Genomic DNA, 27776 nt, shown 5'->3' on the forward strand with positions numbered 1-27776 from the left:
TGATATAGAGTCAGCAGTGTGGTAGGCAATAAACAAGTTTGATTAGTTAAATCTTTACATTCATACTTACATTCAACATGCAAATATGCACTGCATTGTAAATGTCCAACAACGGCTGTGTATTCTCCATCATTGCTTTCTTCAACATTCTGAATAACCAACTTATGTGCTTTCCTTTCAGACATTATCTGAACATTAGCACTAGGTTTCAGCTCTTGGTTTTTGAACATCCATTTAACTGGTATGTCATCATGAGATAAGCTCAGCTCAAAAGAGGCGGTTCCATTTACCAGGGAAGTCACATCTTTTGGCTTTTTCACAATCTTGATGGCTGGAAAAGATTTAAATAAAATATAAGGATATGCTTATATATGCTGCTTTAAGAAAAAGCTATTTTTGATTTTGCCAAATATTACACTTACTTTCGACATTCAGTCTGGCATTAGCAGACAGTTTTCCCAGTTTGAATCCATAAACTGATTCATCTTGAGAGTTGCAGTTCTTGATCTTTAAAGTGTGAACTAATCCATCTACTGTAATCTCATATTTGTCACTAGGTTCAATTTCTACTCCATTCTTGATCCACTGGGATCCTTTCACATCTAAATGAGTGAGTTCAAGACTAAACACTGCCTCTTGAGTTTCTGTGACTGTTTGGTTCTTGAGTGTCTTCTTGATCTTCACAGCTGTGAAAGACACAGTTGTAATCAGTTGCAAATAATAAATGTTGAAAAGGACATAACTATTCAAAACATGGCAGTACAAGTACCTTCAACTCTTAGGTTGGCAGATGTCTTGGAATTTGCCACTTGGTATGTGTACTCTCCAATATCCTGAGGTCTTGTGATAACAAAAATAAGTCGACGGACAGCATCTATATCCTCACTCCTGACAATATCACTGAAGTCAACAGAGTGGCCATCCTTAAGCCACTTGCCTTCAGATGTAGGATTAGCAACCTCACACTCCATAACAGCAGTTTGGGATTCTGCTACAGTCACATCATGGAGTGGTCTGTTTATAGCACCACCTAGTGTACAAAAATTGCAAGCATTAGGCAGTATCTGTTTATCAACTAAACACATATTTGCGCAAATGCTAAAACTCATACCTGACACAGTTAGTTTTGCACTGGAAATCTTTTCTCCTGCTGCAAATGCATACAAGCCCTCTTCATCCTTCATGGCATTGATGATGGTCAGACTGTAGTGCTTTCCTTTGGACTCAATTTTGTATTTGGGGCCAGCCTTGAGAGGCTGATTCTTGAAGGTCCAATAAGCGTCTATACCAGTGTGTGATAATTCAACTTCAAATGTGACATTCTGAGTTTCTGTGCACACACAGTCCTCCATGTGCTTGATGATGCTGACCTCTGTATGAAAAATATGTTTGTTAACAAAGGGTTCTCATTGTTCAGTATGATGTGCAATTTGGTTTCATTTATATATATATTTTTAAAAAACTCACTCTCAACTGTCAGGTTACAAGTGGTTTCAACTCTGCCCACAGCCATCTTATACTGTCCTTCATCAGAACCAAAGGACCTGTTCAGGACCAGTCTCTGTTTGGTCCCTTTAGCAACCATCTGGATTCTCTCACTAGCCACAAGAAGCTTGTCATTTTGGTACCATTTAACAGCAGCAACATCAGAGGCAGAGATTTTAGCTTCTAGCACTGCCTTTGTACCCTCGATAGAATGAACGTCCTTTAGATGAGAAATTATTTCAATTGCTGTAAAGAGAAGGGGAAAAAGTTAAATATAAGCATTTTCTTAATGCATTTGAGCTTTCAAAGCCTATGCATCAGCATCAAAAGCCAGCTTACATTGCACAGTCAGTTTTCCAGACGTAGAAATGTCTTGAATAGGAACAACAAATGAGTAGATTCCAGCATCATCCTTATTGACATTTTCAACTAGAAGTTTGTGGACAAGTTTATCAATGACAATGTGAACTCTGTCTGAGGCAGAGATTGGTAGGCCATTTTTCATCCATGTTCCTTCCACATTTTCCTGAGAGAATCGCACCTCCAACTGGGCAATATCACCCTCACAAATTGTCAGATCAGAGAGTCCTTGCATCAGAGTTACGGGGCGTACTGAATACAGAATAAATAATACAAATAATTACATACAATTCTATCACTCCAAATCTGTTCTTCATATATTAACTATTTTTCAAATTCCACTTACATTTCATCTTTAGTGTGGCACTTGTCTTCAGGTCTCCCACTTTAAAAGTGTACTTTCCTTGGTCTTCCTTCCTGACATCTTTTACAGACAGGGTGTGTCTGCCACGACGAGAGGATACAACATATTTTAGACTTGGAGTGATTTCTTTATTCTCAAAATACCAGGTGCCTTCAGCATCTTCCCGGGAAAGTTCACACTCAAACTCTCCAGAATATGTCTCGGGTACTTCAACGCTCTCAAGATTTTTAACAATTTCCAGTGGTGCACCTGTGTGACAAATCAGACAGCACATGTGAAAAAGACATTCAGAGATGACTTTAAAAAATTTTAATAAAAAGCAACAAATGAGAATAAGTGTAAGCTGACCTTCAACATAAAGTCTGGCAGTGGTTCTTATGTGGTCATCATCAACTACAGCACAGCTGTACTCTGCATCATCTTGCATGTTGATTATCAGCACAGACAGAAAGTGAACTTTTCTGTCTGAGTGCATCCTGTATTTGTCTCCAGAAAAGATTTCAGCATTGTTCTTCATCCATTTAACCTTGACAAATGGCTCATTTGTCTCACATTCAAAGGTTACCATTGTGTCTTTCTCTTTAGCATAGGCATCCTCCAGTGTTTGGGTAAAAGATACAACTTGCTTGGCTGCAAAAAGCAAGACAGAATTCATTAGATGAAGTAATATTGATCATTAGCGTAAGACTGATTTAAACATAACAATACTTACCTTGCACCAACAAGAAGGCATGGCTTGAGGCCTCACCGGCAATGTTAATGGCTTTGACCATGATACTGGCAGAGTCTTCAGCTAAGACATCTCTGATTACTAATTCACAGACATGATCTTCAGGCCAATACCAATAAACCCGATCTGACTTCTCAAGTAAAATGCCATTTTTAAACCACTGGCACTCTGGATCTGGTTTACCAATTACCCTACATCGAAAGCGTACTTCATCAGCAAGAGCAACTGTCTGGCTCTGAATTCTTTCCAAGATCTTCGGAGCCTCCATGCTAGGAGAGAGTGCAACTTTCTCGGGTCTGATTGTAGGAATGGTAAGTTTGCGTTCCTCTTCCTCTTTCTTCTTTTCTGCCTCAGAGACCTCTTTGGTCCAGTGCAGAAGTTCTTCCTTTCTCTTTTTTAGCATTCCTTCATAAGACTCATCTTTCCTGCGAGACTTCAATTCAACAGAAGATATGGCTTCATAATAGCCCTCTTCAGTCCTGCGCTTAAATTTGCTTCGCAGCTCTTCTGTTTCTTCTGTAGACCTTTCATGAACCACTCTCTCAGCTTTCCTCAGTCGGACAACTTCTTTTGCTTGAGAAGCATCTGTGGGTTTATCTACCTTTACAACATCAAAGGATACTCTGCCCGGTTCAGGGCCAGGTGCCTCTGGAGCCTTCAGCTCAGGAGCACGGCGCAAGATTGTCCTGAAATCTTCCTTTTGTTGAATTTCCAGCTTGACAGTATGCTCAGCTGTACCCTCTGGGTTCTCAGCCAATACTCTGACATCTCCAGAATCATAGGACTTACAGTCAGTAATTTCCAAATAGTGAATGCCATCATAGTGTAGTCTGAATCGTTTGCTCTTTCGAATGAGCAGACCATTAAGGTACCAATTAACTTTGGGAGTGGGGTAACCAGTCACTCTGCATCGATATTTGGCTGTCTCGCCTTCAAATACTCTTATTGGTTCAGGGAGTAAGACAATCTCTGGCTTGGACTTCTCAGACATGTCATCCCCAGTTACTCCAGAGGGTCCACCCTCATGGGCAATTCTCTCCATTTCATCCATTCTTTGTACCTTTCTTCCTTCTGGTAATTGACTGTCCTCTACCAGACTCTTCTCATCCTTCACAATTAGTGTGGCAGAGGTTTGGTCGGCACCAAACTTGTTTGTAGCTCTGCAAGTAATGACACCACTATCTCTGGAATAAGCAACTTCATAATCAAGACTGCAATAGCCAAACTCATTGATCATCCGAAGTCTGTTAGCAGCTTCGAGTGGTTTGCCATCATGGAGCCATTCAACAACCATTGTAGGGTCACCAATAGGGGTAAGTCTGCATTCAAAGTGCACAGGTCCAAACCGCTTCATCCGGACTGAAGTAAGTTTCTTTTTAAAGTGTGGCTTCTGTTGCTTTTCTTTGTCATAGAGGTCACCCTCTTCCCACTGCTCCTGACCATAGCGAAGATGCAGTGGTTCAATCTCTGGTGGTGCAACATCCTTAGCCTTATATGTCCCTTTGGGGATGATAAGTCTTCTCTCTGGTACAGGTTCAGTGTATTCTACCTCCACATTGACTCTACAGCGAGTAGTATCTCTGCCAGCTTTGTTTATAGCTGTGGCTGTGTACCATGCACTATCAGAGCCAGAAGTTTGAGGAATCTGAAAATGTGCCTGTCCCTTGGCGCCCTCAATTCTGCAGAACAAATTTTGCATAAAACATTGCTTTGTGCCATAAAACTGTTATTACACAACAATTTGTAAAGCAAGTCACTTACTTGATGTGAGGATATTTATGAGGAGAGATGATGTCACTGTTTTTTAGCCAGACAATGTCAGGCAGGGGGTTTCCAATGGCTTTTACTGCCAACTCAACCAGACTTCCTTCTTTAACACTGATATTCTTCAGTTTTTCAATGAACTGAGGTCGAACTAAATTCTCTTTTGCTGTAATGTAAAATACATGAGTTTATACAATCTGCAACACAACCAAGCGTAGCTGTTAATATTTTCAGAAAAACAACAGAAGGTTACCTTCAACAGTGAGAGTCATAGAAACAGTTGTCTTTCCAGCTCTGTTCTGAGCAACAACTGTCCACTCTCCAGAGTCCTGAGGCATGGCAGGAACGACAATCATTGACTGAGTTCCATCCTCTTTCACCACAATCTTGTGAGTGTAGTCATTTACCACTTGTTGTCCTTAAATAGAAAATTTAAAAGAGATTAATTCTTTTCAGCACTATAAAGATATCAACCATAAATTAAGCACAAATATCAAATCCTAAATTTTGGAATGGTGGAACAGCTCTGAAACACACTTACCACTGTGGAACCAGAAAGTGTCGGGCATAGGTCTTCCAACTACTTTTAAGTCAAACCTTGCTGTCTGTCCTTCAGAACACCTGAAGGAAGAGGGCTTTTGTACAAAAACAGGCTTATAAAGCCTTTCCAGTTGACTCTCGTCCGTGTCATCAAGTCTACGTGCAGGAGATCGGCTAACAGAGCGAGCAGGAGAACGTCCAGGGGAGTAGCTGGCTGAGCGAGCAGACATTGGAGATGTGGACCTAAAAGTGTCAACATAGGTGTGGAATATTACCTTAAACATTTTATAGTCATAGAATTACAAATATAGAGATGAAGCTTGGTAAGGTGAAGAAAACTCACTGGACTCTCCTCACAGCTTCAGCCTGAGGATAGTAAGGCTGAGCAGCAGCAGTGGACTCCACATAGAGTTTTCCAGAACTGACAGCATTACCCTTCATATTACTGGCAAATGCAGTATAGATGCCCTCATCTTCTGGCAGCACCACAGGCAGACGCAGACTGGCTCTACCATCTTGTAAAACCTCCATCTGGTAGCGTCCTCCATGCTTTATACGCTTGCCGTCTTTGTACCAGGCAATCTATTTATCACAAAACATGCATAATTACTAGCATACATTGTGCTGCTGTGCGAATACTGTTTTTAATTGATTTAGCATTATTACCTTTGGTAATGGTTTTCCTCCCATTTTGCAATGGAAAGTAACACCCATTCCTTCAAGAATTCTGTAGCTTTTCACAGGAGTGCTAAATGAAGATGCAACGGCCTCATGCTCAGCAACATTTATGACCATCTCCTCTCCGTCCTCAATCACCAGCTCTTGGTAAGTAATTTTAAGGATGCGGATTTCAATTTCTTGGATAATTTTCCTTTCAATTGCAGATATTTGAAACTCCTGAAAAAAAAATACATTTATATAAGTGCATAGTATTATGTTTTCTCATTACATACAATTTTTTAAATCAGTGTTTCCATTTAAATTCATACCGTCTCTGAGATGAAGGTCTGCATCATTTGTGTTTGCTGAGCCATCCTCCTCTGTATGAGCTCTTTTTCATATTCACTTACAACTACAGGAGGCACATCTGCCACTTTGGGCTCTTGCACCATTGCTGTCACCTCTGTTACATATGTCACATCCTGTTTCTTCATATAGGCTTCAAACTCCTCTGTAAAAGCATCATGAAATGTTGATTTTTCTGTTCATATGTTTTAAACTTGTGACTTGTGAATTTAATAAACTTGTGGGTTTATTAAAAACCCCAACCAACCTTCTTCAAGGAGACTTGTGGAAGCAGATGTCTCTCCGTGTTGGTTTTTGGCAAAGATTGTGTATTCTCCAGCATCATCAGCAAATGTCATAGAAATTTCCAGCTTGCATTCACCAGTGTCCTTGTTGTGGCTAACTCTATATCTGTTAATTCACAAGGAAAGTATGAGCTTTCTGTTTCAGAGTGCATTGACCAACTAGATGTAAAACTTTTTTTTTTAATCTGTACCTGTATCCAGTAGTGAGTGGAACTCCACTCTTCTTCCAATAAATATGAGGCTTAGGGCTTCCACCTATCTGGCACACAAAGACAACACTCCCTCCCTCAACCAACTTCTGAACCACTGGCTTCTTCACAAAGAAAGGAGCAGCAGGTGCTCCAGTGTCCACGGAGACTGAACTTATTTCAGACATGGTCTCGTCTTTGGCTTCAACGACAGTCCTTGTTTAAAACACACACACACACACACACACACACAATTAATTACAGCATATTTTAATATGTACCTTTCGGTTTTATGTTTTTACTTGTTAAGGTCCTCTTGACCTTGTAACTTACTGTTTCTCCTGGACAGTAATCTCCTCTCTGCTCTCAATCTCTTCAGATACTGTAAAAAAGATGACATTTTTGGGCATTGAGCTTTATTTTCTGACAATATCCTGCCTATTTTATTTAAATGTCTATTTTCAAAGTAAAAAAAAAACTTACAGCATACTATGCGATTAGCATAAATCGAATTAAGGGTAAATTAATTCAATGTAATGTCTGTTTGAACATTAAAAACAATAAATTCCAAATTGGGTTCAGTGAAATCCTTATTTAATACAGAAAATATATGTTGTTTTTTTATAGCTACCCATTATTGCTATATTACATTGTTGTACACCCCAAAATGAATAAACAGGATTTGATTATTCCACATAAAATTATTTTAGGTTTTACCTTTAACGAGCAGGTAGCAGGAGGTGCTGATAGTTCCAGCCTCACTGGTAGCAGTGCAAGTGAAGCGGCCACTATCTTCAGCAAAGGCCTCACGAATCATCAAGCGTGCATAACTTTTTTCATAAGTGATCTGGAAGTCAATGGAGTTCTCGATTCTGTAATCTTCTCTGAACCACATAATTGCTGGAGTGGGGTGACCTGAAATCTGGCATTCCAGAGTGACAGACTCTCCCTCTGTGACAGTCACATTCTTCAAACCCTAATGAATAAGACAGATTTTTTTAATTTGTCAATTTATTTAACAAATAACTAAATTCTTAGACAAAAAGGTAACACTTTACAATAAGGTTCATTAGTTAATGCATTTACTAACATGAACAAATCATGAAAAACAAATGTACAGCATTTATTACAGTTTTTCTCAGCCGCTTTGCTGTGTTTCTCACAACACTAGTGCATTTTTGCACAAAAGTTAATGCATTTCTCAAAACAATTAGTACAAACTGCAAAACCTAGCTGCAAGTATTCATGTCAATCAAAGTGTCAATGCCATCAAAATGAAAAGACCTGACACCATTGTTAATGAACGAGATAGTCAAATGGCTTAGTCATGTTTTCATTATGACGTTTACTCTCTACATTTTTCAATGCTCAAGACAGCACTGTATACTATTCGGACAGCCATTTGAAAACTACAGTAGAGTTAGACATCACTGCATTGAGTGAGTTATCTGAGTACAAGACACTGAATATGTATGTTTCACATTTTTACTGCATTTGCTCTATGCATTCCGAATTTATTCCCAGCATTGTGCAAAATAATAAACACACCCTTATTCACAACAAACATAAACTCACTTTAGGTAGAGCAGTGCACAACTGTAAACAATATTGCAGTACACATTGGAACTGAGCCTACAACATACACAGGTCTGTAAATCATTCATCAAATTGTTCAATTTTAAAGACATTTTCAGGAAAATAAAGATTTAAATTTGTTTTATAAAATTTGCTTGACAGATTTTGACAACTAGTTCAACATTTTTGTATGTAATGACTCAAGTAATGAAATGAGGACTGTTAGTTTTATATGGAATGACTATTCAGCATTTACAAGTTTAGTTCATTTTGATTGACATGACATAAGCACATGATAATGTTATAAACAGCAGAGAGTTGTAGGAAAGCAATTGATGCATGTCCAAAAGCATTCGCAATTTGTTGAAAAGAATGAGAAACTGCTACTAGGATGTGCACAAATGACTAATTGTTTTGAGAAATGCATTACCTGTTGTGCAAATGTAAATAGTGTTGTGAGAAATGCATCAAAGCGACTGAGAAAAACTGTAATAATAATTGAACATTTACAAATGCATTACTAACATCCAAGTCCATGCTTGTTAACATTAGTTAATGCACCATGAGTTAGCATGAACTAACAATGAACTACTGTATTTTCATTAACTAACGTTAACTAACATGAACAAATACTGTAGTAAATGTATTGCTCATTGTTTGTTCATGTTAGTAAATGCATTTATTAACATTAACTAATGAACCTTATTGTAAAGTGTGACCCACAAAAAAATCTAACAAAGCACTTACTGCTATCAGTGTAGGGGGCACAACAGGCTCTTTGACAGCTGAAGGGATTGCTGCAGTCTCAGGAACCTGCAAAGGGAAAAAAAACATTTTCCTTACAAAGTGACTACTATACTTTTTGTTTGTTAGCGAAAAGAAACAAATGATGTTAAAAAGTACAGAGCATGTGGGGAAAAAAGATAAAGATTAGAAGAAAGTGATGGGAGAAAAAGCCACAGTATTTCAGGTGAGATCTGTAAGGAGAATGGTTAGCTTTGAGGAGTTTTTTGCACGTCATAATCCAACCACAAAACAAACAAAAAAAACTCAACGTAATGAAGACTATCTTGATGATATTTAGGCAGATGTTAGCTTTGCTAGAGGGAAACATGTTAGACCACAAACCTTTGTGTCCCACTCTTCACCAGCATATGAAATGCCTATCTTTCTGTGCAACTCTGTGTCAAAATGAGTCTGATATCTCTCTGTAGTGTCTCTAAAAGGAGATGGGGTCGGCTCTGGGGTCACATGAGTCTCCACAATCTTATGTGATGGAGGCTTTACAGGCTTGATGATCTTTTGAGAAGCAGTTGTTGTGGATAACTCTTTTTGAAGTGTGGCAATAGCAGAACCTGCCCTTGAAACCTGACCAACCCAAGAAGAGCAGCATTACCATCAAATACAAACAACAGTTTCACATTTGTTTAGCCACACAGAGAGGAATGGTCAGGAAACTATTAGAAGGAAGGTGGAGAAAATTAATTGGTTAGCAATTTCAGAAAACTTGTATACTCAATGGTTTATATACTGATGGGTTGACAAAAGGGTGATGAAAAAACTAATGGATAGACGATACGTTGAATGTTACTGTGAAGCTGAAATATGAGGTATTGAGGGTGGGTTTTTATTTTTAGATTGGTCTGGAGAGGCAGCAGTTGTTAAAGGAGGGTGATAAAATATTGAAATAAGATCTAACACATTAATAAGTGGCACCACAATTCTGAGACCACTAATGAAAATACATATATTTTGCATTTTGTGACTTGATACAAAAGATTAAAGTATTTTGTGTTCTATTGTACTTATGTCATTCTTTTGCAATAATGAATTTAGCGGTGTTAACACGACAATCATATTCACTTAAAGTTAGTACTTTAATACTCTGCATTTCAATGAAATGACAAATATTTGCATGTTTAAGTATGAAAACCATGCAAATTATTATTTCTTCATTTTCCGAGAATTTTTTTTTTTTTAACTTTGATCAACTTATGTATATTTCAGATTTTCATAGTGGTCTCATATTTTTGGAACTCACTACAAATAGATCTACACTACCTGACAAAGTCTTCTCACCTATTCTGTTTTAGGATCTAAAAATAATAACTTGTCTTCTAGTTGATCATTTGGTATCAGAAGTGGCTTATATGAAAGGCAAAGTCCTCTATTTACGCTTATTTTACCAAAATAAAATATGATCATGCCTTCATTTTTAATTATTTCATTAGGTATTATTTCAGTAAGGTTTATTATTTCAGTAAGGTCTGACTTTGCTTAGACAAAAGTATTGTCACGTAACAGACATAATGTAAAGAATGGAATATAAAGTCATGGAGCAGTGGAAAAATAATTAATATTGTGTATGACTCCCATGAGCTTGGAGGACTGCATCCATACATCTCTGAAATGACTTATATACCTTAGTAATAAAGTCATCTGGAATGGCAAAGAAAGCATACTTGCAGGACACCCAGAGTTCATCAAGATTCTTTGGATTAATTTTCAATGCCTCCTCCTCCATCTTAACCCAGGCACGCTCAATAATATGTATGTCTGGTGACTGGGCTGGCCAATCCAGGAGCACCTTGACCTTCTTTGCTTTCAGGAACTTTGATGTGGAGGCCGAAGTATGAGAAGGAGCGCTATCCTGCTGAAGAATTTGCCCTCTCCTGTGCTTTGTAATGTAATAGGCAGCACAAATGTCTTGACAAATGTCTTAGTCTGTTGATGTTGCCATCCACTCTGCAGATCTCTCGCAGGCCCCCATATTAAATGTAACCCCAAACCATGTTGTTTCCTTTTCCTTTTTACCAAACTTGACTAATTTCTGTGAGAATCTTGGGTTAATGCTGGTTCCAATAGGTCTTCTGCAGAATTTGTTTCTTCTGCTACCTTCAGCCACTTTTCCAAATGATCAACTAGAAGTCAAGTTATTATTTGTTGCTCTTACAAGTGGGATCAACGTCAAGACTTTTGTCAGGTAGTGTACTATCGAATTCTTAAAACGTGTTTCAGGCAAGCAGGAAAACAGCTTAAATTAGATTTTAGATGTATTTGTTTCATACACATTTGTTAATGTTATATGATTAAGCAACCTCTTCATTAATAATCTGAAAACAGATATCTTAGAGATAGAGGATTTCACTGCTTGCATGTAATCACCAAATCTTACCTCATAGCTATGGTCTGGTTTTGGTACAGTAACTTTTGATACTGTGAAATGTGGAACTGGTGATGGTGCAAGGTCAGTCTCCACCTTGGAGCTTACCTCAGTAGCTCTTTGAATCTATTACAAATCAAAGTGGAGTATTTAAATGCAGATTTACTACAAATAACAAAAAAGCTTTCACGTTTCACTTTTTTTTTTTTTTTTTTAATGCTTCTAACCTGGGTGACATGCACAGTCTTCTCAGTAGAAGTAGTTGTCATTTCAGGGGGAATTAGCAACAGCTCCTTTTTACTTGTGACCTGTTGCTTAGTTGCAAGCATTTCTTGATGTCTTACATCAGTCTCTTCTTCCATCTGAGGCCCTTCAACATGCATGGGCTTTCGTATACGTGCATGATCAACAGCAGCAAGCACAGTGGCCACAGCCTCTGCTTTTTTCCCATCACCCTGGCAAGAGTAATCACTGATCAATATCGACAACATGTGCATACATGAGCCATTTGCATATAAAAATACAGAGCTTGAATACTGTTAATGAAAACAACAACAAACGTGGAGCAATCGCTGGAAAATACACCACCCAGTGAAGTTATCTACTAATGTTTAGTTTGTTGAAAATGTTGAATAAGAGATTATCTATTTATTTAAGGAAGACATTTAAATGGCTTGCATTTAAGATCCATTAAACGAAAAAGCTTACATATTCATATTAATCTAAGTCTACTGTTAGATTTTTAGTAGGGCTGCACAATATGTCGTTTCAGCATTGGTATCGCAATATGTGTGTCCGCAAGCCTCATCGCAGGATCTGCAATTTTGAGTTGTGATCATAGTTGATCAGCACAACTGTTGAGAATATGTGACATTTGTGGAGTCATCTCAAAGTATGACTATAACAGAGTGAAAGTTTAATTTGCAAGTGTTTTAAAGGCATTTCCAGAAAGTTTAAATCATTCAGCACAAAAAAAGTACATTTAAGACTTTAATGAAGAACTATTTTACTGAATGAAATCAATAAAGACTAAACAGTATTATTTTCCATTAAATTATTCAATTTCTGTACCTGAATACGGTTTGACTCTACGGAGAACCATACTATTTACTATTTTTGTTGCTCTATTGGAACATTTTTTTGTTTGCAATTATTTTTTATTTTATTATTATTTTTTTTATATTTAAATTACACCCTTAGAAATCACCCAATCAATCCTAATTAAAACACCTATGATGAAAATCCTCTTTTGTAAGCTGTTTGGATAGAACTGTGTGTAGGTATAGTGTGTCCACAGTTATATTGGGGTGATATAAAGACAATAGCCCCTTTCACACAGTGATACCGGTAAATATCTGGAAAATTTCCGGAACGACTTTACCGGTATATTCAAAAAAGCGCTGTTCACACAGGCGAGGACGTTACGGAAATTTTTCGGAAAAGAGCATTCACACATCCATTCCAAAATACCGGTAAATTCGGACATCATTCACCACAAATGAGCTTTAAACGGCTGCGCTTGTATCTGTAAACATTTGACTAAATTACAAACTCTGTGGATGATCAATATTGTGAACAACTTTCGCAGGATCACTTTCGCATGTCGAGATGTTCATAATATGTGCGTGTGCAGGCGCTCGCAGGCTGAAGCTTAAAAGTAAACAAACATATGCATCTCATCCATGATTATTTACACAGTTGGCATAAAGAAGAACATATAAACGTGATCTGACTAACTTCTAGCAGCTAAATGTGTCTGGAAAAATATTCAAAGGTTTTTATTCTCACAAATTGCGCGGACGTAAATGCGTCTGACTGTTGTGATTGGCTAAAGCAGACGTCTCACGTCAGCACGTTCTACACGTGCACGCGCTCATTACGGTAATCTTCCTTCTGCATTCACACAGCGCAGCATTCCGACAAATTGCCGGTAATGTTACAACTTCTCTTTCCGGAAAATAGCCAGAACGAATTTACCGGTATTTTCAAAAAGGACCTGTTCACACATACAACTTTTCCGGAAAATTGCCGGCAATTTTCCGGAAAGGTCTCTATGTGTGAAAGGGGCTAATAAGTCTCTTTTTTATTTCCTGATGTTAAAATAGGATCCAAATCCCTCCCGTTTTGAGGTCCACCACAACGTGATGTAGAAATGGGGTTTCCCTGCCCACCAAATTGATTAACAGCCGCGTATTAACATGTCCCCGTAGTAGTGCGTATAATCATATCACCAAGACAGGATATGCGCAAAGCAACTGGGCTTAAAAGATATGTTCAGCTCGTTCATTTGGGATGACACTATACATATCCTATGCTGTTGAGTGTGTAAGTGCATAAGTACATTGTGCAAAAGTGCATAGTGTGTCATTTGGGACGCAGCTATGTGCAATGACATTGTAACAACATTGTGTGATTCATGGTCGCAGAAAGGCTTGAATTAACTCCACAATAAATACATCAAATAATCATTGGGAAAGTTCTTACAATAGTATTTCTCACAAACGTTACATGAGATCTGCTTGCTTCATGTCTGTCACTGTTCTTTTTATCTAAAAGCAGCCGAGGCAGAGATTGAGGCACACTCTGACAGGAACATGGGAGCAGTAGGCAGGGAAAACTAGCATCAAAGGCACAGGCTACAAAAACAGCTATATTGTGTTCAGAAATATCCAATATTCTGAAAGGTATAATAAATAATCTGATGGGTATTTTGAGCTGAAACTTTACAGACACATTCTGGAGACACAAAAGACTTATCTTAAATCTTGATAATCGGTTAAAATAGGTGCCCTTTAATGATTTCATTGCAAAATTAAATTGTATTCATATCGCATTATATTTTGCAGAAAAACAAATATTGCAATGTCAGATTTTTCCAATATCATTCATTCATTCATTTTCTTGTCGGCTTAGTCCCTTTATTAATCCGGTGTCGCCACAGCGGAATGAACCGCCAACTTATCCAGCAAGTTAAAAAAACCCATCTCTGGGAATTTTTCCAATACCATACAGCCCTAATTTTTTATTAACATTTTATTAACAACTAAAAATGGTTAGAAAGGCAATGAAGTTGCAGATTTTTTAAGTTCAATCAAACTTTATTACATTTTTCAAACTATCCATAGCTGAATATATGCAGCCTTTTAAATGTTGCCCTTAAACACAAAAACAGAAGGTGCTCTTTAACAAAAGTGCATAGAAAAAAAATTATTATTGTGGCCAAGTATAATTTATTATCCTAGACTCTACCTCTGCAGTTGCTTCGATCTTTTCCAAGGATCTCTCACTAGTGGTTGAAACATCAATACTGATTTTATGAGTTGTCAAAGTTTGAGTTGTCACAGATTTCTCCTGGATTCCCTGACATGATATCTATGAACATGTGGAAAGAAACCTCTAAATTGTTGCTTAATAAAGAAAAATAAGTTTATGTTCAAGAATAAAGTAATGGGTTGGGGGAAAATTGCGAGTAAAAGTTGTTATGGTTGGCTATTAAAAATCTATGTGGAGTCAGTTGGGGTAAATAGGAGTATGAAGTTTGGATGGGTGACGACCACAGCACTACCAAACTACCTGCTCATTTTGAGATGTAATGTGTACTGCAGTTATGCCGGTTTCAACACTGGGCTGTTCTACATAGTCGCTGAGTGGTCCACGACTACGAGCATGGTCCACTGCCGCCACTACAGTGGCAACAGCAACACTTTTCTCATCCGTGTTTTGCTGCTCCTTTATACATGCAAGTAGAATTGAGGTTGCAAGATGTTGTCAAACTTAACAGGACATACAATTTCACTGAGAAACAAACAGTTTGTAAGATAGAATCCTGTGGAGAGACATCTGTAACATGCAAAAAATGAAAACTGTTTTGCCTAATGGGAAATGCTTTACCTCTTTGACACCTGCAACCGATCCCTCCCAACGCTGCTCCATTTGGACCTGGGTGGAGGTCTGGACTTGTGTTGTTCCAGCAATCATTTGGGTGTAGCTGGCCTCTGAAACATACCCTGCCTGCTTCCATGGGGGCAAGACCTCAGAGGACGGCGTGACCTGTTTGCGGGTCATCACAGGGGACTTGACAGGTCTGATTGGGGAAACAGACAATCTTGTAGATGGAGACACAGCTCTGAAATTAGAAGAAAAAAGCATGTTATGTTATGTTATTAAAACATGAACACACAACCTTATGAATATTTACAGTTAAAGACACAATTATTAGCCTCCCTGTATAATTTTCCCCCCAATTTCTGTTTAACGGAAAGATTTTTTCATTACATTTCTAAACATAATGGTTTTAATAACTGATTTTTAATAACTGATTTATTTTATCTATGATTCCTAGAAGAACTGAGATTCATACTAAATGAAAAATTGTCCATTTTTAACAAGATTTGGGAACCATTCATATTAATTTTTGCAGATAGACTGACATTATTTATTTCATAATTATCTTATAATTGTTTTATAATGTCTCTTTTGGTTTCATTGTCCATGTACACCTTGCCTCAATTTTAAATTTTTGTCCCAGCCAGATCCATATATGATTGTAAATGTTATGCATGTATGCCTTTTATTTTTATGAACCTTCCACTAACATTTTGATCAATGTTAAATGGGTGGGGTGGGTGGTAGGGTTTTGCGTTCCTTTTTGTAGTAAGTTAAATTCACCAAAAGAATTTTGATGGTATATTTCTTTGTAAGAACTCAGGCAGTACTGTATATAATGTATGAAGGTTTTTTCAATGAAAATGAAAATAAAGAGTTATTTTATCTATGATGACAGTACAGAATATTTTACTAGATATTTTTCAAGATACTAGTGTTCAGCTTAAAGAGCATTTAAAGAGTTAATTAAGTTAACTAGGCAAGTTGGGGTAATTAGGCAGATTATTTGTAAAACAGTGGTTTGTTCTGTAGACTATCAGAAAAAAGTGACAAGGCTAATAATATTGACCTTAAAATGTTTTTTATTAACCTGATCTACTCTAGCCGAAATAAAACACATAAGACTTTCTAGACTTTTTATTAGCATTAGTAGTGACCATAAGGGGGCAAACAACACAACAGGCTTTTCGATTGGCAAATAATATGAATAGAGCTGAATTATTCTAGATAGTGAAAATGTTTAAAATGGAGATCACGGTTCTCCTACTATTCTGAACAGACCACTTATAAATAATAATTTACTAGAGGTACTGACAAGTTTTTTTTACAAGGTTATTATTAATTCATTCAATTTCCTTTTGGCTTAGTCCCTTTATTAATCAGGGGTCACCACAGTGGAATGAACCGCCAACTTATCTAGCATATGAGGGCGCACTAGGGCTCAGGCACGGTACACTTGGCCGGCCCTGGCCTGGTTGGAAGAGGTGTGCCACAGCGTGGTTCACTTGGGCTTTGGCGTGGTACGCTTGTAGTGTGAGTGCAAAGCGCGCCTGAGCCCGAAACTGAAGACAAGAAAGAACTTTTAAGGAACTTAATATGGATATGGATTTAATATTCATTCTTACTGTTCAAGAAATGCAAACTGTTGTAGATTATTAAAGACGCCTCACTGCACGACAGCTGCACCTTTAGCAAACCTACTAATTCCTGCAGCACGAGGACTTTATGATTGTTTATGAGCATCAAAAGTGGCTGATCTGTTCAGCGAAATATTTAACTATATGTTACTGCATATCAAACGACTAAAACAATATAACTAGAGAAATCTCCTCTGCGCTGAAAGAGAGGGCTTACTGAACAGCGCATCATCGATGATGTAAGCATGCCCAGGCCCGAATGCAATTTGAGTGCGGGCCATCAAGAGGAGACGGGAGGGGGGACAAGCGTGCTTCGGCCTGGTTCAAGGCAACTGTACATAGTGTGAGTATGCCCTCATACACTAAGAACAATTTAGCTTACCCAATTCACCTATAGCGCATGTCTTTGAAGCACCCAGAGAAAACCCATGTGAACACATGGAGAACATGCAAGCTCCACACAGAAATGCCAACTTTTTTTTTTTTTTGCACATAAGCCAATTGCACTAGGCACTTTTTGCATAATAAGCACAATTTAAGAACCACTATACATTGTTTAAATCTGTTTCATTACTCCAAAATCAGATTTATATATTGTTTACTTTCATGGATATTTATATACTTACATTTTATAATTATACTTCAGTCACTTCTGTGTATATATGTGTGTTTATGTGTATGTCGTGTATGATGTGTATGTTGTGTGTATGACTTCACTGTGGACAGCAAAGTAAGAATCTCATTGTACAGGGAAACGTGTTTCCTTACTGTGCACATGACAATAAACAATTGAATTGAATTGAATTGAACTGGCCCAGCCGGGGCTCGAACCAGTGACCTTCTTGCTGTGTGGTGATTGCACTACCCACGCACCACCGTAATACCCCACATATTTCATGAATTTGATTTTTTTTTTTTTTTTTGGGACTCATTCGTTAAAAATTGCTTTATTACTAGATTAATTTGCCTTTTGAAGAAATATTTTAAACATTTTAGTGGAAAATTAATATCTGTTGAATATTTGTTGTGATCGCACTTGTCAAAAGTTTCATAGAAATGCAAATGGAAGACATTTAGAAATAATAATGGTGGTGAATGAGGAGATTCCCCAATGTGTAAAGCATTTTGAGTGTCCATAAAAAATGCTATATTAATGTCAGGAATTATTATTAATTATTAATTAATATAAACAGCTCTACAATATACATCTTTTTCAGATTTTTATTTTAGACAACCAAGAAAAAAGAAAATAGAAACTTGCAGGGATTAAATGTTTACATCAATAATAGCAATGCATGTTAACAAACAAAAATAGTGGCAATTTTTATTCCAAAACAACATTTATTTTATTTTGTTAGCAATTATGACCAAAAAGGTGTATCACTTCAAGTTTATTATTTTGAAAATATCCCTTTAATGCTTCCATTAAATTAACATAAGTATTCAAGCCCAGTGAAATGTACTATATTAATTGTCAAAAGATGTGATGTGATTCAGAAAACTTCAGACACGTTACCTGACAGGAGTGGGTGTCGGGCCCTTAACATGCCTCACAGGAGAGGGAGACTGTTGGCGAGCAGTTGAAACTTTAGTCAGTTGTGAAGGTGGAGATTTTGAGGTTGGCTTAGGAGGCACACGAGGTGGAGTCTTATGTGCCAGATGTTCTGTAACAACTCCACTTTCAACCTGCATTTGCATTGTGGCAGTGGCCTCAAAACGAGCTTCCACTCTCTGTCAGAATAAAAAAAAAGCAATTAACACAATGATCATAGAGGTAAATGAGACTTTACTGTGATACTCTCAAGAGAGTTGTGAAGGCTCGTTCACTGTTGCAACTGATACTCACCTTCTCCACCCGAGTCTGACGAGTTTGTGATATCTGAGAGGCTGAAATTATAGTTTTAGACTTTTTTGCAGGTACGGCTTCTTCCTCACCTGTGAACCAATGAAATGCATGTTAAGTCACTTATTAAAAATAATGTGAAAATGTGAAAAAAAAAATTCTTACCCTGAACAAGCAACTCAGCAGTTGAAGTTGCACGTCCGCTGCTGTTAGAAGCACTGACAGAATAGGTTCCAGAATCCTCTGGGAAGGCCTCGGCAATCAACAAACTGTAAAGGTCTCCATCTTGAACAATCTGAAAGTCAGCGGAGCTCTGAATCTCGGCTCCCTCTCTGTAGAACTTCACCACAGGTGCAGGGATTCCTGTAACTCGAACATCCAGTCTCACTTGGCTCCCTTGTCTCACAGTCAAACTTTGTAGTCTCTGAATAAAATTTGGTGGTGCAGTTTCGGCTGAAATTATATACAAAATACACATTAATAAAATTAAAATGTAATAAAAATATCAACATTAAATATTTTACATTAAATACTAAATTATAATCTTTAAAACACTGATCAGTATCACACATTCTGTTAGCAAGAGTAAATAACAGCAAAGGAAATGCAACTGTGTACAAATCAGATACACACAAGTTAGTAAAACCAATATAGCTGAATTTCAGTAAATGCATTAATTTATGAATATATGTTTAGACATATGAATCAAGAACATTTTCAGTCAGCATATCTGAAATTTCAGAAACAAGGACTTTTGATTTTGCATAGGCCAGCTCAGGTGCTCTGTTACACCATTATAAACTCGCTGCAGATCTGATTTTTAAAATCAATGATCTTCGCTACCTGCTGCTCCTGGCGACCCTTGCAACTAAACTAAATGAACAACTAAATAAATGCTTGTGTCTATTTAAAGGATTATATTTTTATTAAATTACATTATCAATGCTGTAAAAGAAACCTCAAGAAATCGAAAATGGTCAAAAAATAAACCTCTCACTGGAAGTTTATTGGTGGCTGAACTACATAAAGCCATTTTAGTAGCCTAGTAGTAACGTTAAAGAAAATACAATCCAGTAAAAGCTTTGTACATTTAAATGGATTTTTTTTTTACTATGTAAAAATGGTTTACAAAATAAACACAATTACACGACGTGAATATAGTAAACAAACAAACAAACAAACAAAAAGGCTCAGTCAGTGTAAGCTATCATTTCAGAACAAGCTGCTGTCTCGCTAAACTAATGTTAGCTGATTTGTTTTTGGCACCCAAACCAACCAACTTATAACGTTAGTCCATAAAGTTATAAACAAAACATTTTGTGACTTATGATATGTAATGTGACAAGTGATAACAGTACACCTACATTTTGCCGACACAACGTCCAGTCCTGACAAACTGAAACCGTTCAGACAACGCGCTTCGTTGAAAATGAAATTCATCATTTTCTGACTGTTTGGTTGGGTAAAGCATTTTCAATGAACATAAGGGGGCGCTAATAAGTTTGACTGTTGACACAACCACATTCTTTTTTCCATATCATTCACGAGTCATCATAACCACACGGACGTTGCCATAAATGAGTACAGTACTTTTAAAGTTTTTTTTTTTTTTTTTGACGAATCTGTCTCCTTTGACAAATGTACATTATATTATATTAAATTAAACTAAACTAAATTATATTATATTATATTATATTATATGATATTATTACTATTTAATTTGTTTATTTTATTTTAGAATTTTATTATTTCATTATTTAAATACAATTTCATTATCTTAAAATAAGAAAGCAAGCAGAACTATGCAGTTTTGTAACGACTTTAATTTGTATAACCTACTGTAATTAAATCTTTAACATCTTACCCTCAAGTTTTTTTCTTACTCTCTGTTTGTACCTTTTTCTACTATGAATGTATTTATATTTTGTAAATCAGGCCTGTAGGCTGCCTGGTGAAAGAGGTGGTTCTTTTTTTCTTAAAAAGAGGATCTTTTTGCAGTTACTTGCATCATTTTCTATTTAATTAGAAAGTTTTAATAAGTTGCATTTTAGTGACATTTTAAGCACATTTATTTGCTGGAATAGCGGGTTGGTTGATCATCATAACCAAACTTTTTGATGTACCAAAAGCATTTCTTAAAGATTTAGAATGAAGAAAAATGAGAGCAATACTTCTTTTTTAAATACAAATTGATTACATGATATATCATTAAACAAATAGGAATTTGTTAAAGTTCTAAATTAAAACCTACTATATTGTCATTTAAATAAAATTAATTTAAATAACAAACTGGCCAGCACGTATTCCGTTTTCCTCAGTCACACTGAAGCGACAGACAAAGCCTTCTTCACTGGGTTATTTTCACAATTTATTATGGCATAGCAGTCGAAATGGGACAATCGAGCTTTTGCATAGGACAAATTCTGGACCTTTGTCAGTGAAGGGTGGGTCTTTCGAACCACCTGAACCCCCAAGCCTATATATTCTGTACAAATATTGTTTACATTTCAACTTTGCATTGTATTTGTATTAACAATCATTTAAAAAAAGAGAGTAATGTTATTAATGTTATGTTACATTCTGCAGTTTTCTTTTAACTTTGAGTTTGGGGCCATGGCTCTGGCAGATGCAATAGATCAGGTAGCCTAGAAATATGAACGGTAGCCTAGATGCATTGGCCTACTAATTTTGGTCAGCCTATTACAGTTAACTATAAAGCACTATCAATCATTTGACAAATTCCAAGCAAAACAAACCGATTCACATTTATAATTCTTTTTGACTTTTTATTTTATCTATTGGTACATAAATAAATTTACATTGGTAAATAAATTTTAAAAAATGTGAAAAAATGCTGAAAACCTGACATTAGCAATTAACTAATTGGTTACTAATTTCACAGAACATGAAATAAGCTACTTTTTTATTTTAATATGTGGACAGATTGAAAATATTTAAGGTAATAAATATGTTTACAAACTAGAGAGCACAGGTTGGAACTTGTGTACAGTTTATTAATACAAAGGCAGACTTTATTAAACAGAGGAAACAATTTAAAAATTTGTACAGCTGATAAACTGAGGGTAACAAATTACAGTAAAAGACTTAACTATTTTTAAATTGATAGAAAATAAAATTGAAGATATCGTATTTCCCTCTGCCTGGTAATACGCTTAATATATGCAAATCATTTCAAAACAAATGTTCTAAACTTTAGAAGCCTGATATATGAACTATATAAGAAATAGAACAGGTGTACTTTTAAGTCACTTTACCACAAAACTGGCCTATTTAACTGTTAGTGGTTAATAAATGTTGCTTAAAACTTTAAAGGTGCATGCACTTGTTTATGGCATGGCCCCAACTCTTGGCTCTGAATAAATTCCTTTCCATAAATTCTCCAAGCAATGATAGCATGTGTCATTAAATATTATCACTGGAGATCTTGACCACCTTCTATAACAAGCAACAGTTGCTAACTTTATGAGCTGAGTAGTTAATCCACCGTTTTGCTTACTGTAGCTTTACTCAAGGGTGCCAGCATATAGTAGAATTTGTGACTCATGTTTTGATAATTCCAACATATTAATTCAGTTATAATTTCAGTCATTATGCAGGCACAGCAGATATTTAGGTATTTGGATTTTGATTGGAAGATCAGTTAGGGTAAACATCATTATTATTAATACTATTTTGATGACAACAGCTTAAACTGAGACACAAACTGTGTTGTTACCTGTAACCAGCAGTTCAGCAGTGCTAGTGGCTTGTCCAGCACCATTGGTGGCTCTGACAGAAAATCTTCCACTGTGTGCGGCTGTCACGGCGGGGATCATCAGAACAGCGCGGCCATCGCTGAACGAGATCTGAGCGCCGGGCAGAGCGGCAGCAGTAAGAACCTGGCCATCACGAAACCAGCTCACCTCTGGAACTGGATTACCTGTTGGTAATGGTTTATGTTATTACACTATAAAATACTTAATCTGAGATTTGACAAATACAAATACTATTTAAAAATGTCTCCTTGGTTTATAAAAAGAGATGCTGTACATTCAAAAATACTTGAATCCTAACCTAAACATGCCTTAATGGCAGTAATACAGCATTTAAAATAGCATGATGCTTAACAATTGCATAATAACATATATAATTTACTTGTTTCCGACATATAATGCATTCTATTTGCTAGAACATTTAGCTTAACTTTAACTTTGATTGAAAATATCTTAAAACTGTATTTTATTGAGATTTTTTTTTAAATAGTCTAATGTCAAAAAATGATACAGTTTGTGGGTGACAGTGTTCCTAAAATCCTATCAAACTTATGATTGACATAAACCCACCAAAACCAAGTCATATAAACAGTCTACAGATTTATGTAAGTACAAACATTTCCATGTTGCACACTCAAGTGCTTGTTTTAGCATATATCAATCATATTTCTAAGTTGTAGCAATAACATGACAGAGAAATGTTCTTACCACTAACTTGAGCTTCGAACGTTGCAGCACTACCCTCAAGTGCCACAACGCTCTGAAGCGGCTGTGTAAATGTTGGTGCCTGTGTTGTCATGGTGGAAGGCACCCTAAAAACACATAAAATAAAATTAGAGCATCAATCTCAGCTAAAACAAAGAATAAAATGCCAACAAAACAATAATAATAAACAGTAAATTCAGCTGCTTCAAAACAAATTGATCATTTGAGTGATCCCAGACAACCTGGAAGAAGGATGTCACTTGAGATTCAACGGCTCAGCTGGGTGTTAGGCCAGACATTTGGGCCTCGTATCAACTGACAGCTCATGGGACATGACAGTAACAACTGGTGCGGTGAGCTCTTTTTCTGGCATGACGAATAATTTAGAATAGCTCTGCAGTTTATAATAGTCATACAGGCCTATACTGTCAAACCTTATCTCTCATAATTCCATAAAACTAAACACAAACTATTGCCTTTCAGATCTTAATTCAAATTGTGTTTTATCAGAGAATAATTAAACAAGTAGTCCTCTACCAAGCAATACTGAAAGTGTGTGTGTGTGTGTGTGTGTGTGTGTGTGTGTGTGTATATATATATATATATATATATATATATATATATATATATATATATATATATATATATATATATATATATATATATATATATATACACACATACAGTTGAAGTCAGAATTATTAGCCCCCATTTGATTTTTTTTTCTTTTTAAATATTTCCCAAATTATGTTGAACAGAGCAAGGAAATTTTCACAGTATGTCTGATAATATTTTTTCTTCTGGAGAAAGTCGTATTTGCTGTATTTTGGCTAATAAAAGCAGTTCTTAATTAAAAAAATAAATAAATAAAAAATAAAAAACATTTTAAGGCATTTAAATATATATATATATATATATATATATATATATATATATATATATATATATATATATATATATATATATATATATATATATATATATATGATAGTCTACAGAACAAACCATCGTTATACAATAACTTGCCTAATTACCCTAACCTGCCTCGATAACCTAATTAAACTAGTTAAGCCTTTAAATGTCACTTTAAGCTGTATAGAAGTGTCTTGAAAAATATTATTTACTTTCATCATGGCAAAGATAAAATAAATCAGTTATTAGAAATGAGTTATTAAAACTATTATGTTTAGAAATGTGATGAAAAAAAAATCTACTTTTTGTTAAACAGAAACTGGAGCAAAAATAAACAGAAGGGCTAATAATTCAGGGGGGCTAATAATTCTGACTTCAACGGTATATATGCATACAGCAAGGTCATTTAAAATTAACATGTAAGGTTCAAACACTCTGGACTTACAGTATGCTGAACAAATCTTGATTTTCTAAAGCAACAGAACGTAAGGAATAGACCTAGTTTATAATTAGAAATAAAAATGGCTGACAGGAACTGATGACCTTTACCTAAAATAGATTGTACAACACCGACTGAACAAAACTCTGGTATAAAAATATGTATAATTTCCTTCATGATAAGTTCTGTTTTCGAATAAGAAGTATGTTAGTAAGCAAGCTTGGGATATGCTTCAGGAAATTTGTTATACTATTTTTAATTTACAGTAAAATTTATAAAGCACAAATTGAGAAATCTTTGCATTTTTCTGAAATGCACAACCACAACAAAGCATACTGTGTTATATACATACCACGGTTTTGTTTGCACTTTATGTGAGATCAGCAGTTTTTTATTTAATTAGTAGATATTCAAACCAGAATAACTTGCTAATTATAATGATAATAAATATAATCGGTATTAATCAGTCCCCAAAATCAGTTAAAACACCTTGTGAATGGTTTTTGCATAGCACCAATTCTGCTTCTAGTACAACAATCTGCAAATAACTGACATAAGATTTGCCAAGCAAAACTATCAAAAAATTCCAGAAATCATTTGACGAAAATCAATTTACAAAGTGAACCAAACCTAGCTTCACAAAAGGCATCCTCTAAAAATAGCCTGTCCCTTGTTTGATTGACAGTCACCATGTGGCACATAGCTGGAGGTGCAACTGATATCTCTGCTGCCGATTCCCTTAAAAAGACATCATGGCCCTGCTGGGTCACCACTCTAATGCTATCACGGGCTATTCTTGGCTTTTCTGAAATCACTGCACCATTTAGTAACCTTTAAAATCAAATGTGTTGCCTCAAAATAAATTAATTGAATATTCAAGTCTTCAGCTTCAGTCCTTTCACTTGGTAAAACTCTAAAACCAAACATCGCTTTTACATTGCCACTCTCTTTATTTGTTAGAATCACACAACACAGCATAGTTAGAAAGCAATACACTGGCACACGGGTACAAGAGCACAAAGTGTACTTACTTGTATCCACAAGAGTGCCTTGAACTGGAGGGACGAAGCCCAAAAGGGTTTGGTCTTCTGAAACAAAGTCCTTATCCAGATATGATTTCAGAAAACACAGTGTGAGAACCGTTGAGCCTCGAAATATCCCAAAAAACAAAACTACACAGGGTCTTAGCCGTGTAGTTTTGCTTTTTCCCTTGCAATCCCTACACCCGAGGCAAGGCTGGGAATGCTCCAACTGCTCAGAACTGTTAACATGGTGGTTTTACTTTATATACCCCTAGGTACTCAGCATCATCACCACATTGCCATGCCCCATTGGCCATCCCCCCATGAGGCATCATGGGAGGTAGTAGCCATTTTATGCAAGCTCACACCTGTCACCCACTTTACTTAACATAACGCAGAGGACTCATTATCACAGGGTGGCTGAAAACCCCCACACATCAAGAAACAGGAAAATGCCACTCATTAAAGGAGAAATCATCACTGGATGTATATCTGATAACATGGTCAATTGATCAACTGCATGCTGAGCCTCAATAAGTGAAGAACCAAATTGGGGAGAAAGGCAGTCTTTCTTACTAAGATGAGATAAACAGTCTAGATCACTGTCAGTATTTACACATCAGTATTTCTTTCTTTCTGTTATATATATATATATATATATATATATATATATATATATATATATATATATATATATATATATATATATATATATATATGTCTATTAAAACTCGAAAATAAAAAAATATTTTCAAAAGTTGCCATCATGGTGACAAAGTAAATTTAAGTGAGGAGACTATGTTAAAGATAGGCAATGACATGCAGAAGTGGAATGCCAGACTACTGATAGCACAGAGTAGGGCCTGCAAGTGTTAACTTTTATTGGACAACAATTTCAGGACAAAATGTGATACAGTGGTAACTATAAAATCACAAAGATCACCAAAAACTTGCACGCTAATGCTTAAATCTTTTGAATATTCTTTTGTCACCATTTATTACATGCAGTATATATACACATAAGGGAATTTCATCTTTGTAAGTTTTCAGCAAGAAGCACTGAACAATAATCAAGCTGCTGTTCTTTTACCTGTTTATTATTATCATTATTATTATTATTATTCAGAATGTGGTTATGTGAACTTTTTATTCTTGTGCCTGTGAATGCAAGGATTCAGGAGTGATGATGAGTTTCCAGATGCTTCTTATATGCTCCATAAGCAGTCGTCTTTATGTTGGCTTCTGATAAAAAATATAGATAAAATAATATTATTATGATTATTATTATTATTACTGTTTTTCAATTTTTTTTTTTTTTTTTTTTTGGTATGCCTCAAATAACCACCTTGTTAGAACTTTCAACTTTCTCCAGATTCACTGGACAGATAGAGGCTCCAATATCTGATACATCAACACATCTTGTGGAGGAAAGTGATGGATAATTTTGCTTCAGACTCTGCAATATATGAAACATAACACAATTTTCAGTCAAAAGTGTCATGATTAACAGAAAAAGCACAAAATAATTTCACTTTTTTTATTCAAAGTAAAATGTTTTTAATATTACATTTTAAAGGTCAAAGACCTTTGTTCATCCGTTAATTAAAACTAAATCTTCTTAAAGACTAAATTTTGGTCATACTGTTTACAGCTGAAGTCAGAATTATTAGCTCTGCTTTGAATTTTTTTTCTTTTTTAAATATTTCCCAAATGATGTTTAACAAAGCAAGGACATTTTCACAGCATGTCTGATAATATTTTTTCGTCTGAAGAAAGTCTTATTTGTTTTATTTCGCCTAGGTTAAAAGCAGTTTTTAATAAAAAAATAAAAAAAAAAACACATCTTAAGGTCAAAATTATTAGCCAATTTAAGCTATTTGATAGTCTAAAGAACAAACCATCATTACACAATAACTTGGCTAATTACCCTAACCTGCCTAGTTAACCCAATTAACATAATTAAGCCTTTAAATGTCACTTTAAGCTGTATACAAGTATCTTGAAAAATATCTAGTGAAATAGTATTAAGTGTCATCATGGCAAAGATAAAAGAAAAAGTTCTTAGAAATGAATTATTAAAA

The 27776-nt window shown here is 35.8% G+C and overlaps 2 protein-coding genes across 33 annotated transcripts in view; both read right to left on the reverse strand.

Annotated features, from left to right (window-relative positions):
• ttn.2 (titin, tandem duplicate 2) overlaps window positions 1-25932 on the reverse strand; it is a 179212-nt gene extending 153280 nt beyond the window's left edge. For all 30 annotated transcript variants that reach the window (XM_073913090.1, XM_073913081.1, XM_073913089.1 and 27 more), the window contains exons 1-32: window positions 25705-25932; window positions 23326-23429; window positions 22581-22784; window positions 19010-19297; window positions 18848-18936; window positions 18518-18732; window positions 15371-15605; window positions 15053-15208; window positions 14729-14851; window positions 11707-11934; window positions 11492-11605; window positions 9445-9684; window positions 9064-9129; window positions 7459-7717; window positions 7075-7123; window positions 6745-6957; window positions 6517-6659; window positions 6233-6414; window positions 5910-6140; window positions 5587-5825; window positions 5245-5486; window positions 4957-5121; window positions 4701-4869; window positions 2922-4618; window positions 2558-2839; window positions 2192-2458; window positions 1825-2097; window positions 1468-1731; window positions 1112-1372; window positions 770-1030; window positions 423-686; window positions 71-331 (exon numbers count right to left, since the gene is read on the reverse strand). In XM_073913090.1, the coding sequence (XP_073769191.1) occupies window positions 71-331; window positions 423-686; window positions 770-1030; window positions 1112-1372; window positions 1468-1731; window positions 1825-2097; window positions 2192-2458; window positions 2558-2839; window positions 2922-4618; window positions 4701-4869; window positions 4957-5121; window positions 5245-5486; window positions 5587-5825; window positions 5910-6140; window positions 6233-6414; window positions 6517-6659; window positions 6745-6957; window positions 7075-7123; window positions 7459-7717; window positions 9064-9129; window positions 9445-9684; window positions 11492-11605; window positions 11707-11934; window positions 14729-14851; window positions 15053-15208; window positions 15371-15605; window positions 18518-18732; window positions 18848-18936; window positions 19010-19297; window positions 22581-22784; window positions 23326-23416 (7771 nt within the window). In that variant the 5' untranslated portion in view covers window positions 23417-23429; window positions 25705-25932. The remainder of the gene's footprint in view (window positions 1-70; window positions 332-422; window positions 687-769; window positions 1031-1111; window positions 1373-1467; window positions 1732-1824; window positions 2098-2191; window positions 2459-2557; window positions 2840-2921; window positions 4619-4700; window positions 4870-4956; window positions 5122-5244; window positions 5487-5586; window positions 5826-5909; window positions 6141-6232; window positions 6415-6516; window positions 6660-6744; window positions 6958-7074; window positions 7124-7458; window positions 7718-9063; window positions 9130-9444; window positions 9685-11491; window positions 11606-11706; window positions 11935-14728; window positions 14852-15052; window positions 15209-15370; window positions 15606-18517; window positions 18733-18847; window positions 18937-19009; window positions 19298-22580; window positions 22785-23325; window positions 23430-25704) is intronic.
• A 620-nt stretch (window positions 25933-26552) lies between these two features.
• ccdc141 (coiled-coil domain containing 141) overlaps window positions 26553-27776 on the reverse strand; it is a 68344-nt gene continuing 67120 nt past the window's right edge. For 2 of the 3 annotated variants that reach the window (XM_068223673.1, XM_001921349.8), the window contains 2 exons: window positions 27041-27151; window positions 26553-26937 (listed from right to left, as the gene is read on the reverse strand). In XM_068223673.1, the coding sequence (XP_068079774.1) occupies window positions 26926-26937; window positions 27041-27151 (123 nt within the window). In that variant the 3' untranslated portion in view covers window positions 26553-26925. The remainder of the gene's footprint in view (window positions 26938-27040; window positions 27152-27776) is intronic. The other variant, XM_073913142.1, reaches the window with a different exon arrangement.

The sequence above is a fragment of the Danio rerio genome, chromosome 9 (genome assembly GCF_049306965.1).
Source record: "Danio rerio strain Tuebingen ecotype United States chromosome 9, GRCz12tu, whole genome shotgun sequence".
Classification (NCBI taxonomy): Eukaryota; Metazoa; Chordata; class Actinopteri; order Cypriniformes; family Danionidae; genus Danio; species Danio rerio.